Genomic DNA, 12,802 nt, shown 5'->3' with positions numbered 1-12,802 from the left:
GCTACTTACTGGATTTGGCAATTAAGAGCACTGGTAAATTTTCAGGTTCTCAAAAATAAAGTTCTTCAAGCATGGCTTACATGATTACTTTGTGCCATGCATTGCACTAATTACTGGGGTTATAAACAAAACAAATTGCTTTCATGGAGCATATATTTTAATAGTAGCAGCATCATGCATACCAATTAAATATAAAATAAATATGAAACAATTTCAGGGGTAGAAAGAACATTTACATTCAGAAGAATCAAGAAATATCTTTTATGGAGATGGGAATTTGAGGTGAACTTTGATGGGTGTGAGGGCTTCAAAAAGGTAGAGATGAGAGGGGAGAAAATTACAAGTATCAAGGACAGTCAGTGCCAAGGCATGAAGGGAGGATGGAATAAGAAATACTGAGATTATGGAAAAGGAAATGGGTCAATCGAGCTTGGAACATAGAGCTAATGAGGGAGCATAATCCTCAGTCATTCTGGAAAGGTAAATTGGAGCCAAATTGTGCAGGGCTTCAGTGCCAAATAGAGATGTTTGTATTTTTCATGGAGGCCATAAGGAACCATGGAAGCGTGTTAAGCAGAGGAATGAGGGGGTCGAAACTGCTTTATTTGTTCAGTTATTTTCATTTGGGTCTAACTCTTCATGACCTCATTTGGGGTTTTCTTGGCACATTCTGGTATGGTTTGTCATTTCCTTCTCCAGCTCATTTTAAAGGTGAGGAAACTGAGACAAACAGATTTAAGTAACTTGTCTACGGTCACAGAGCTAGTCAGTGTCTGAGGTCAGATTTGAACTCAGAAGATGAGTTTTCTAGACTCTAATGCCCAAACTCTACCTACTATACCACCATCATGCTTTATTACAGAATTTGGTGGTTATGTAGAGGATGAATTGGATAGGGGAAGGTCTGGAGGACCTATTATCTATTATCTATTAGGGGATATTATAATAGTACTGAGATAGTTGTTGAGGACTTAAACCAGAGTGGTGACTATGTGAGTGGAGAACATGAGGTGCATTGAGAAAGTTGTAGATGTAGAATCAAAACCATACCCCCCCCCAAAAAAAAAAAAAAACCCAAACAAAAGTCAGACTTGGAGAGACAGATAGGTTTGGGAGACATTTGCATAGGATGATAGTTGAACTCATGGCAACTGATAAATTCACCTAAAGAAAATATAGAAAGAAGAAAGTCTAGGATAAAGTCCTGGAAGTCACCCACACATAAGGGAGCAGAACGTGGATGATGATCCTGCAAAAAAAAAAACTCCAAAGGATGACTTAACCAAGGAGGAGGAGAGCTAGGAGAAAGAAGTATTATAAAAAACCAGGGACAAGAGAGACTATTGAGGAGATAATGATCATTAAGATTCAGAGTAGTCAGTAATAATAAAGATGATAATTATTCCCCTTTATAGTGTTTGAATTTTTGCATGGCACTTAATTCTCTCTCATTTGATTTTCCCAACAATCCTGGCAAGTAGGTACCGTGTTATAGCTGAAGAAACTGAAATTAATTGATTTGCCAAAGATATAGCTAGTTAGTATCTGTGGCAGATCTTTTGGAATCCAATTGCAGAGTTTAGCAGCTACACTTGGTAGGGATTTTTCCTACAGGCAGGGAGGAAAAGGAAAAGCAACCCATTAAAATGTACTTATTCAGACAATCTGAGATTGAACTCTGCTGTTAGGATAAGAAAAGTGCTCTGTTGACTTATGTTTCTGTGCCTTTGTAATGAGTTTTGTTTTTCCTTTGTTTCCTAGAAAAATTACCTTAGGAAAATACTTTTTTTTGGGGGGAGGGGAGAAATAAAGTGAGAAGAACAATTGGGTGAGGGTACAGTCTGAGTCTAGAATTTGGGGGTGGTGATATCAGCAACAAATGGTTGGGTCTAAGGCATAGAGAAGTGATGAATCACACCCTATTTTGGACTCGAGAGCTTCTTCATTTGTAGATTTTAAAATCTCAATCCTTTTTTAGGATAAATAGATTTGGGTAGAAATAAATGTTAGATCATAGGTTTGAATATGGTTTAGGTTAAGCAGGCCTGATGTGAGCCTCCAGAGGGCAGGTGTTCTCATATAGGTCTATCCCCAACATTCAGCATTTCTCTAGCACAGTGATTCCCAAAGTGGGTGCTGCAGCAATTGTGGGGGAAGGAGGCCGCGGTGATGGCTACAGTTGCATTTGGGGGCTGTGAATAACTGTATGTGACAGGGGCCGCTAAGTAATATTTTTTCTGGAAGGGGGGGGGGTAGGCCAAAAGAGTCTAGCACATAGGAGGTGTTGTTTGAGGACATGCTTAATTGTTTGACTGATGTTGACTGGACATCTGCCCTAATGCCATGGCCTCCTCCTGCAGATTGAAGAATGTGTGGTGTGCTCTGACAAGAAAGCTGCTGTTCTTTTTCAGCCCTGTGGCCACATGTGTGCTTGTGAGAGTAAGTATTCCTAGGCAATGCTTCACTTAAATTACAGCATGTGTAAGCACAAAATAAAAAAGGAAGCCTATCTCCTTTTGTGCCTCCAGATGTTAACTTATTAAGAAACCATAATCCCTGAGCATTTGGAGGATACTTCATTTTGTAGCATTCGCTTCTTTTCTATTTAATACCAGTTTTTCCTGCGGTCTTATGTTAGTAGTTTCTTACATCTTCACAGTCCTCTGAATAGAACTTATATTTTCCTTATTCTGTATTGCCCATGTACATTATCATTTGGAGATGTCTGTACAGTCTTCTGATGCCCCAAAAGCTTAATAGCTTAAAACTTCTGGGATACTCTGTATAAGTGATCCTTTTTCACTCAGCAGAGTTTGGTTTTAGAAACATATATGAAAACAAACTACATTAAAAATGTACTTTAATTCTGTTATTTAACAGTTAATGTCTTTATTTTCTGCACCAAATTAATTTCCTTATCTACTATTTTTTCCTCTTCCCTTACTCTTGCCTCAGTCTCATTTGTAACAAAGAAAAGCATATGTAACTGATATAACTATATCATTGTGTTGTCATACTGATCTCAGAATTCTGTATTGGTCATCACATTTATTATGAGTTTAGTTGCTTTTTTGGTGATATTTTTATTGACAGTATAATATTTGTGCGTAGTTTTTTTAAAGAAAAAATTTAAATGTATATCCATATTTTGTATGCATATACAGAAATACATATGAGCTTTAATAAGGTCATAAACATCCTGTTTCTGGTTTTCTTTATTAATTTTTTCCTTCTATTATTATATAAGCAGGATGCATTTTGTTTTACTTTTGCTTTCTTCACTCTACATCACTTCAAGTCCTCTTGCATTTCTTAACATTATTTATATTTGTTATTTCTTACAGTATCATCTTTCAAGTCATATTCTATAATTTAGCCATTCTATAAAATATTGGATATACGAATGGATCTCATTTTTTGATATTATAAATTGTGTTGATATAATGAAATTTTAGTTTAAAAAAAAAAAAGTCTTATTTTCCCCTGGGATTTTATTCTGAATCCTCAGGATATAGACCTAACAGTGAGATCACTGGGTTAGACTTTACTAGTTTGTAATAATTGCTAATTGTTACAAAAACAGTTTAATCATTTGACAGCTTCACTAGCAAAATTTCAGTTAAAGAGTTTGAATAATTTTGAGGGTAGTGGTTTTCAATAATTTTTTTAGAACTGCCTTTTTATACTTTGAACCACTTGAAAGGACCCTCTAAATGTCTTTCTCACCAAATTAGCAGATCTAACTATAATATACACCAGCCTTTATACTTCCACACTAGAGTCTTTAACCGACTATTTGCACTACTTTATAACTTTCCATTACTCTGTGCCAAATGATGTCAAAATAAAAATGTTTATTTTGGGGATATGAGCAAAAATTAGATCATGTTAGCTATAGGTGTTTTCTTTTTTCACTCTCTCTAATCCTTACATTTCCCCTGTCCTTTCTAGGTCTAATTTTTGTGCCAAGTATATATACTCTTCTCTCTTTTCTTTTCTTTTCATTGGAGGAATTTCAAAGTTTTTTAAAACCATTCCCCTCACTTGAACAGCTGCATGGTGAAAGTACAGTAAATTATACTCCTAAAATAATTTAGTCTGCAGCACTTAATAAACTATCTAAATCAGTGATGGGTAAACTTTTTAAAGAGGAGGCCAAAGGAAAGGAAATGCTCATCTGTCAGTCTCTTTCTAAGGCAACTCTTTTGAAGTTTCATTGTATGGTATCCTACTCATTGTATTCATCAGATTAGGAATAATGTCCCACAGCTGGATAGAACATTTCAGGCCCCCCCCCCAATCTGGCCCAAGGGCTGTAGTTTGCCCATCACTGATCTAAATAGATAGTAATTAAAGTAGCAGGATGGCCTGATCTTGGGCCATTATTATGAAATATATTTGCTATTAATGACAAAGCCGGAAAATCTGGAGTTGAACTCTCTCCTGCAGTGACTTGTCTTCATTGTTGGCCTCCTGTTTACTGCAGAGCTAGTCTTACGAATTCAGCATTGTGACTACACTCTGCTGTCAAAACAAATAGGAAGGAAATTATCTTTGTCAAGTAAGTAGAACCAATTAAGGTTTCATAAACTAAAATGACATCCTGAATTAAATTTAAAAGGTAATAGCTCACCTTCTGTGACACTGATGTATTAGTGTTTCTTCTGTAACTCATTTTTATGAATAATTAAACTTTTGGAGGGTCTTAAAAGGTAGTTAAAGGAAAGTCCAACTTAGGATTATAAAAATAAGGTAACGTTCAATAGAGCATGATCATTGTCAACCTAGATTTTCACTAAAACCATACATCACATTCCAAGCTATAGTTTTTTACACCTTCAGCTCATATATAGCACATTCTCCATGAATAGATAATTTAGCCACTCTTTCCCCTTTCATTAGGTTATACTTTATTTATACTTTTATTGTACTTCAAGTCAGAATCCTTTAGAATCAAGGAATGTCAAATTAGAGGTTATCCTGTTTATTCTCCAAATCATTCAGTGTCTTTTCCTTTCCAAATCCTAATGCACTGATGAGTGATCAGAGGCTTCTAACCAGACCTCGCTCCAGGCAGCAGAGGAATGAGTTAGAAGACTGTGGCATAATCTCCATAAAGTAGAACTTGGCTCTGAACCTGTTTCTTCAATTTGTAAAATGAAAAGGATTGGTTAAGACTGTCATTATGATCCCTTTTAGCTCCAAATTCTGTAATGCAACTTTTCTCTAGTACTACCACTTAAGCAGTTTTCACTTCTTTTTTTAAGATGTGTTTTGCATCAATATTTAAATACTGGAAAAAACACTCTTTTATTGCATCCATAACCTTAGATCTTAGTAACCTTAGGTTAAATAGAATATGAATAGTATGTTAAAAGCTTCTTATTTTATTTTTACCTGTACTACTTACCTATAATGTTTCTTTGGAGAGAAAAAAAGAGATTTATTCAGACTTGATTTATAAGCCATGCATTACCTTATATTGAAAAATGGTTTAGAGTGGAGAAAAAAATCTCAGTGGTCATGCAGTTCAGTTCCTATTCAGATTCTGATTCCATTTCCAATATTCCAAACAAATGAACATGTATCTTTTGCTTGAAAAGAGTTCAGTAGTTGGGAATTCACCACTCCCCATGTGTTCCCCAGCCTCACTCCAAGGCAGCCTATTCCATTTTTGAATTGCTCTGGTTAAGAATGTTTATTTCTATGGTACTTTGATGATACTCTTTGCATAGAAATTATTTTTCAATCCATTAGCTATTTTTATTCTATTGCCTCATTTTGATAGAAACAGCAGGAAGAGAATGGTTCAACACAATGCAGAAATTTTTGAGTACAGTATTTTGCATCAGAAAAGAATTTAAGAGAAAACTACAGTGGGTTTATAAGCAACCAGTCATCAGGCCAAGGCAGTACAGTGTAAGAGTTGGGCAGTCCTAGGAGCATTCTGGTATTAATTTGAATTTTGAAAGGCAGTCTCCCTTTTCTTTCCTTACTACATCAAACTCCTGAAATTGACATCATGTTATTTATTTTTAGAGAAAAAAAATCTTTACCAAAAAACTAGGGAGTATACTTAAATATAATTCTTAAATTATTAACAACCCTGATTCAGGTGTCCTAAAATACAAGAAAAGCTTTATTTTTCTTCTGAGGTTCACAGCATGTTTAATCAATACAATTGTTACCTTCCTGGTGTAGCAAGCACATCAGGTTAGTTTAGTGGGGATTACCTTAAGAGTTATTCAGGTTATATAGAAGACCAGTCAGCTGCAGAAGAAAGGTAATCTGTGACTCTGTCTAAATAATGTGTATGCCCCTGTTTTTCCAGACTGTGCTAACCTGATGAAGAAGTGTGTGCAATGTCGGGCAGTTGTTGAACGGAGAGTACCTTTCATAATGTGTTGTGGAGGCAAAGGTTCAGAAGATGCCACTGATGACATTGGTAGGTTAATTTCCTTAAATTTATTTTTCTTCCATTTGGACTCATTTCAATTAATTCCATTAAATAAGCATTTATTAAGTTCTTCTCAGAATGAAACAAAAAATGAAAGTTCTTGTCTTCAAGGAGGTTACATTCTATTCTTCTCTATATCTCTTGTCTAGTTCTTTTCTCATATGTAAAAAATAATTATTGGTTTATTGTTATAAATTAGTAGTCAGAGGAAAAAAGTTAGTTTAACACCACTTGTATGGTGATTATAAAACTTAAAACATTCAAAAAATTTCCTCCTAAATGAAAAAAAGAATAATTTTAAAGATTATATTTATATCTATTTCCCTGCAAACTAGGAATGTCATTCAGAAAATGATACAATTTGACATAAATGGATATATGTACAATTTTTTCCCAAAATATACCCTGTGTATAAAGTAGTTGCATACTTTGTTTTGTATCTGGGACTCTGATATAAACTGATAGCATATAATAATTTTTTATCATATGGTAGAGGGAAATGTTAGTGCAGATAGTACTAAACTGTGTATATTTTTTGAGGGAGAGAGAGAATATGGCAATATGTGGTTAGTAATGAAACCAAACACCTTTCTTTTTCCTATTAAACACAAGACCTTCTGTTTGGTATCCTTTCAATTTTTTTTCTTTTCATTTTGCATCATTATTAGCAAGAGTAAGATTCTTGAAAGACTATCTCCCTCACTGAACAAAAACATTTTTTACATACAAGGAAACTAGAAACATGTCTATTCCTTTTAAACCAGAGACTCTATTATACTTCAAGGAAGCCATTGATAAGAAAAAAGTCCCCATATACACCAGAATATTTATAGCAGCACTTTTTGCGATAGCTAAGAATTGCAGATAAAATTAGAAGCCCATCATTTGGAGAATGGCTGAAAAAATTACAGTATATGAATATAATGGAATATCACTATGCTATAAGAAATGATTAATGCAATGATTACAGAGAAGCATAAACAGATCTCTATCTCAGGAAAACAATATGCTGAGTGAAAACAATCATGGAAATGGAAATAACAATGACATGCCCTTAAGAAAGTAAGTGCCACAGAATTATAAAGATCAGACATTATTAGAATGAAGAGATATGAGAGGACCCTTCCAATCCACTCCTTCAAGGAAGTCAAGTCCATAGGTATTACATATTGTACATGTTTTCAAACTTTTTCAATGTAATGGTCAATTGTGTTGTATAGGACATTTGTCTTGTAGAGAAACACTTGACACAACTATGATTTCAAAAATAGAAGATATAAATGAAAACTTTTTGTTTTTTAAAGAAACAACTTTGGGTAGAGTTATCTTTCATTGCCTCAGTCCCCTCCTAAAGTCTGCATAGTCACAGCTTGTACTAGTTACTCTTAGCCTAGCATAGCATAGAGAGAGCAAGTATAAGTGAGATATTTATTAGGGGGAAGAAAGTCATCTAAAAATTATTCTGAAGAACAAGTGTGTGGATAAGAGTGGACTACACTTTAAAATCTTTGTTGAATCTTATTCTAGTCAAGCACTACAAATGAAGCAACATATTGTTTATATTGCTGTGCCAGTTATGCCCAGTGTCTAAGAGAGTCTTGTTTTAAATATCAGCCTAGTAATAGTTGGGCCGTTATCAATAAAAATGTTTGGTTTCACATAAAAAATTCATGTAAAGGTACTACATGCAGTTAGGATAAGAGAGATTTTAAAATGTTCTATGTTGCAGCAAGTGGAAACATTCCAGTTTTACAGAAGGACAAAGACAACACCAATGTCAATGCTGATGTACAGAAATTACAACAACAATTACAAGATATCAAAGAGCAGGTAAAATAAATCTTTATGTTAAAAAAATTATTTTTAGGAGTAAATTAAGATTTTTGGCTTTTTTTTAAAGTTACATGAGTTGCTACAGTATTTCTTTTTCAATGTGTATGATTTGAAATATTTAATAATTTATAAGGAATGACAACTAATTTTTTGTATGATTTTTTTTATGAAGAAGAGATCACTTATTTGCCTCTTGAAATCAAAGCTTCTATTTCATATCTCACATTTGGCCTCTAATCTAAATCTGACTGATAGAATTATACATTGGATAAAAACTTGAAATATCAGTTTTATCTCACTGCTAGTACAGTAGTTATCAATTTCTTTTCTACATATGCTTATAAAGCATCACCATAATAAATAGTGATGCAGGGCAGTACATATTTTCATATACAAGATTAGAATTCTATATTATATTATTTTGTATAATTAATTATTGATTAATGTATATTATTTTGATTAAAATTCTTTGACTTGAGTTAAAACTAGTATAATTAGATCCATTTTCTTGAGTGAATAAACTAATTTTTATCCTCACAAGTTCTTGATTTTGGTAGGAAACAAAACTCATTCTAAAATTTTAAATTGGTGCTAAGTTTTCATCAGTCTTTTCCTTTCATGTAAGAAATACACGTATGTGATAGCATGATTGAATGGTGTCAATGTCATAGATAAGGGGGGAAATATTTGGGAGATATTCCAAAGGTGAAATCAACAGGCCTTGTCTTAAATTATGGGGATATTGGATGTGTTGTGGGGCAAGGGATGGTAAGGAATCCAGGCTGACTCCTGGTTTGGGAACTTGAAGAACTGGAAGAATAGTGTCCTCTACAATAATAGAGAAGGTAGGAAGTGAGAAGTGGGGTTAGGGAGAAAGATAAATTTGGTTTGTGGCATGTTTATTTTGGATGTGTACTGATCATTCACTTAGAGATGTTGGAAAGGTAGTTGGAAATATGAGTTTGAAGGTCAACAGAGATATTGTTGTAGGACCTGTAAATTTGAGAATTACTAGCAAAAAGATGCTAATTACATCCATGGAAACTGATGTACTTCACCAGGTGAACTAGTACAGAAGGAGAAAAGAAGAGAGCCTTAGACAGAACACTGAGGGATACCCAAGAAATCCAGCAAAGGAGACTGAGAAGGAGGAGTCAGCCAGGAGGAAAACCAGGAGAGAATAGTTCCCAAAAAACTTAGAAAGAAGAGAGTGTCTACTAGGAGAATATGATCAACAGTGTCAGAGACTGCAGAAAGTTCAAGGAGAATGAGGATTGAGAAAAGGCTAAATAGATCATTGGTAATTTTGGAAAGAGCTGTTTTGGTGCACTAAGTTTAGAAGCTATATCATATGGGCTTTAGAAGAGTGAGAAGAGAGAATGTGGAGGCATCTATTGTAGATGGCCTTTTGGAGGAAAAAAAATTTAGGATAATAGAAAGGATGGAAAGATCCATGCGTATGCTTTTTTTTTTTTTTTCAGGATTGGGGAGACATTGTGCATATTTGTAGACAGTAGGAAATGAACCCGTAGGCAAAGAAAGAGTAAAAATACATGATAGAATAAGGGTGACAGAAGGAGCAATCTTTTGGAGGAGAAGGGAAGGTATAGGATCACTTGAGCAATAGAAGGGTTAAACTTGGTGAGGAGTAAGGCCACCTCATATTGTGAGATACCAGCAAAGGAAGAGGAGATAATGATGGAAAGCAATTTAGTGATAGGAGAAGGGGGAACTCAAGTCAAAGTAGCCTCAATTTTAACTGTAAGTTAGGATGCTAGGTTCTCAGTCAAGAGAGTGGGAGGGAAGAGAAGAGCCATGGGAGATTCGAAGAGGGATGAAAAGGTTTGGAAGAGTATGGTAGATTGCCTAGCAGCAGTGATGGCCCAGTTGGAGTTGTGTAACAAATTCTTAGTGGACCCAATCATAATAGCTGTGTGATTTTCTTCCACTTAATTCAGTAAGAAGCATATGGATAGGCACAAAGGCAGCAGATTGTGGGAATGAGCCAAGGCTGAGGCCTAGCAGGGTGTGATTAGATTAAGGGGCCTAGAGATTCAAGAGATGAGAACAGTGTAGAGTTGCATTGGTTCACCAAGAGGCAAAGATGGGGAGAAAAGGAGAGAGTAGCTAGTGCAGGGGAGATGGCCTGGGAGGGAGTGTATTTGAGGGGTCAAGAGATTGGAGGTCCATTGGCAGCTAATAGCAAGATCAAAGAAAATGACCGTACTGAATCATTTTTTTATATTCTTCATAACATTTCTCATCTTGATAGCTTCTGTTTTAATGTAATAGTAAAAGTACATAGATTTTTTCTAGAAATTAAAATTGTGCAGCATCCATAAATACTTTCCACATATAAGGAAGAAAGAAAAGAAACATACAATTAAGTTTCTTGTCATGTTAAGAAAATGCTACTATAACAAATTCTCAAGAAAGACAGTATGGGAAAACTAGTGATATTACAGAGTTGTGAGAAGTTGCACTTCAGTAATTATACTATTTGTGCTCTCACATTTTATTGCAGACAATGTGTCCTGTATGTTTAGATCGTCTGAAGAATATGATATTCCTCTGTGGCCATGGAACATGTCAACTTTGTGGAGACCGAATGAGTGAATGCCCTATTTGCCGCAAAGCCATTGAACGAAGGATCCTTTTGTATTAAATAAGAAATAGCAGTGTGTTTTGTTAGCTAAACAAAATTTAAATGCATTTGACAAGGCAGTTCTAGTGAAATACTGTATAATACCATAGTATATATATTGCATTATGATTACTTTGAATGCACCAAAAACCAAACCACAAAACAGTATTTGGATAGTCATTTTAAAATTTGGATCAAATCCATGTAATCCACAGTTAATTTTTTAAAAGTTTTTAACTCCAGCCTTGCAGAGTATGGTTGTAATGGGACAGATTTACAAATACATTTAATTCCTTATACTTTACTATTTCCATTAAATTTTCTTTTCAGTTTAATCAGCCCTTAGGTGATATACTTTTTTGTGTTTTATCCTTAGCATTAATATTTGCATTTTTACACACTAAGCCTAACATAGATTCTAAGAAATTAACACCTTTTTAAAATGCCATTTGGCGCCAAGCAAAGCAGGCAAGTCAAACCTTTACGTCATTCATATTAAGAATAAAAAGTGTTCCAAAAGTCTTAGTGCAGTTTGAGACTTCTGTAGACCTATGTCTAAGACTTTTGGGACACCCTGTATAAAATCCTAAGTTTGAGAAATATTTTGAGGGAGGTTGTGGTGTGGTACAGTGGAAAGATTGCTGAACTTTGGAATTACAAGTTTGAATTAGACTTTGCCACATACTTCCTGTTGACACTGTGCAAATTCTTTTACTTCTCTGGGCTTTAGTTAATTTATTTGTAAAATGTGGGAGTTGGACTAGATGACCTCCCAGGTCCCCTTCTAGCTCTAGATCTAAGATCACATGACCAGTTATTTTTCCTAATTTTTTTAAAGTGGAATAGTGAAAGAATAATACTTCATATTAGCAGCTTATTTCCTAAGTTATAAAAGAAGAATCAGTCACTTAATTTCATTATCAATTAACCTAAAGTAATTGATACTCTTAATGAAAAAATAAGATTGGGCAATCCCATTGGGAAATGGAAAAAAAAAATAAGGATCGTTTCCCCACAGTACTGCAAAACAGAATTTTATATATTATAGCTTCTGGCCATTATTAAAAGACACTGCCCTTCTTATATGACTTAGTACACTGTTATTATTAAGCCTTATAGAAAAATGATGAGAAAATATGGCATTGTCACTCTAATACTCCATTGGCAGTTACGTAATTGCCAATATTGTGCTTGATCTGACCAATAAGAAAAGTAACTGCTCCTTTCCTAGGCCACTGAGTTGCCTCGTAGTAAATTAACTTTACTAGCACACTTAGACAATAATGTACCTTCCAGAAGGTAGCAGTTTTCTCTTTTTTCTTGCAGGATCCGATCCATTACTTTTGACAGTGTTGCTAATTCTATCTTCATAGGTCTTACATTTATTTATCTCCCCAAGTTACTGGGTATAGTTTTATGAACTTAAAAGTCTTTGTACTTACAAATAACTATTTCAATCATTGCTGCCAGTACCCTCTAAAAGATGTTTAAGAACAGTAAAAATAGATTTTTCATCCTTTATGAAAGATGTGGCTCTGGTGGTCAATACAAAGATAAGAAAAAAAAATTTTTGGTGACATTGCTTTTACACTATCATTAACTATATAAAGAATTTAAAGATTTTTTAGTCTTTAAATGAACAGAGAAGCATGCTAGCTTATCAAAAAGAAAAATCAAGTGTATTCAGAACTTTTGTTGCTGTACAAGTGTGCATTGTCAGTAGTTTAGAGTGACAATTTGCTGACTTCAGTACCTAAGCTCTTTTTATATATACATATATGTGTGGGTGTGTGTATATACATATCCTTTTTATCCTTTTGTCTTTAGAAGGCTCTAAATTACACACACACACACACACACACACACAC

At 34.4% G+C, this 12,802-nt stretch overlaps 1 protein-coding gene across 1 annotated transcript in view; it reads left to right on the top strand.

Annotated features, from left to right (window-relative positions):
- MIB1 (MIB E3 ubiquitin protein ligase 1) overlaps positions 1–11,267 on the top strand; it is a 161,694-nt gene extending 150,427 nt beyond the window's left edge. The window contains exons 18-21 of the mRNA XM_044666619.1: positions 2,361–2,439; positions 6,332–6,445; positions 8,187–8,287; positions 10,815–11,267. Coding sequence (XP_044522554.1) covers positions 2,361–2,439; positions 6,332–6,445; positions 8,187–8,287; positions 10,815–10,955 — 435 coding nt within the window. The 3' untranslated portion in view covers positions 10,956–11,267. The remainder of the gene's footprint in view (positions 1–2,360; positions 2,440–6,331; positions 6,446–8,186; positions 8,288–10,814) is intronic.
- Positions 11,268–12,802: the final 1,535 nt, after the last annotated feature.

The sequence above is a fragment of the Gracilinanus agilis genome, chromosome 1, assembly GCF_016433145.1.
Source record: "Gracilinanus agilis isolate LMUSP501 chromosome 1, AgileGrace, whole genome shotgun sequence".
Taxonomy (NCBI): domain Eukaryota; kingdom Metazoa; phylum Chordata; class Mammalia; order Didelphimorphia; family Didelphidae; genus Gracilinanus; species Gracilinanus agilis.
This window is presented reverse-complemented; position numbering and strand designations above follow the sequence as displayed.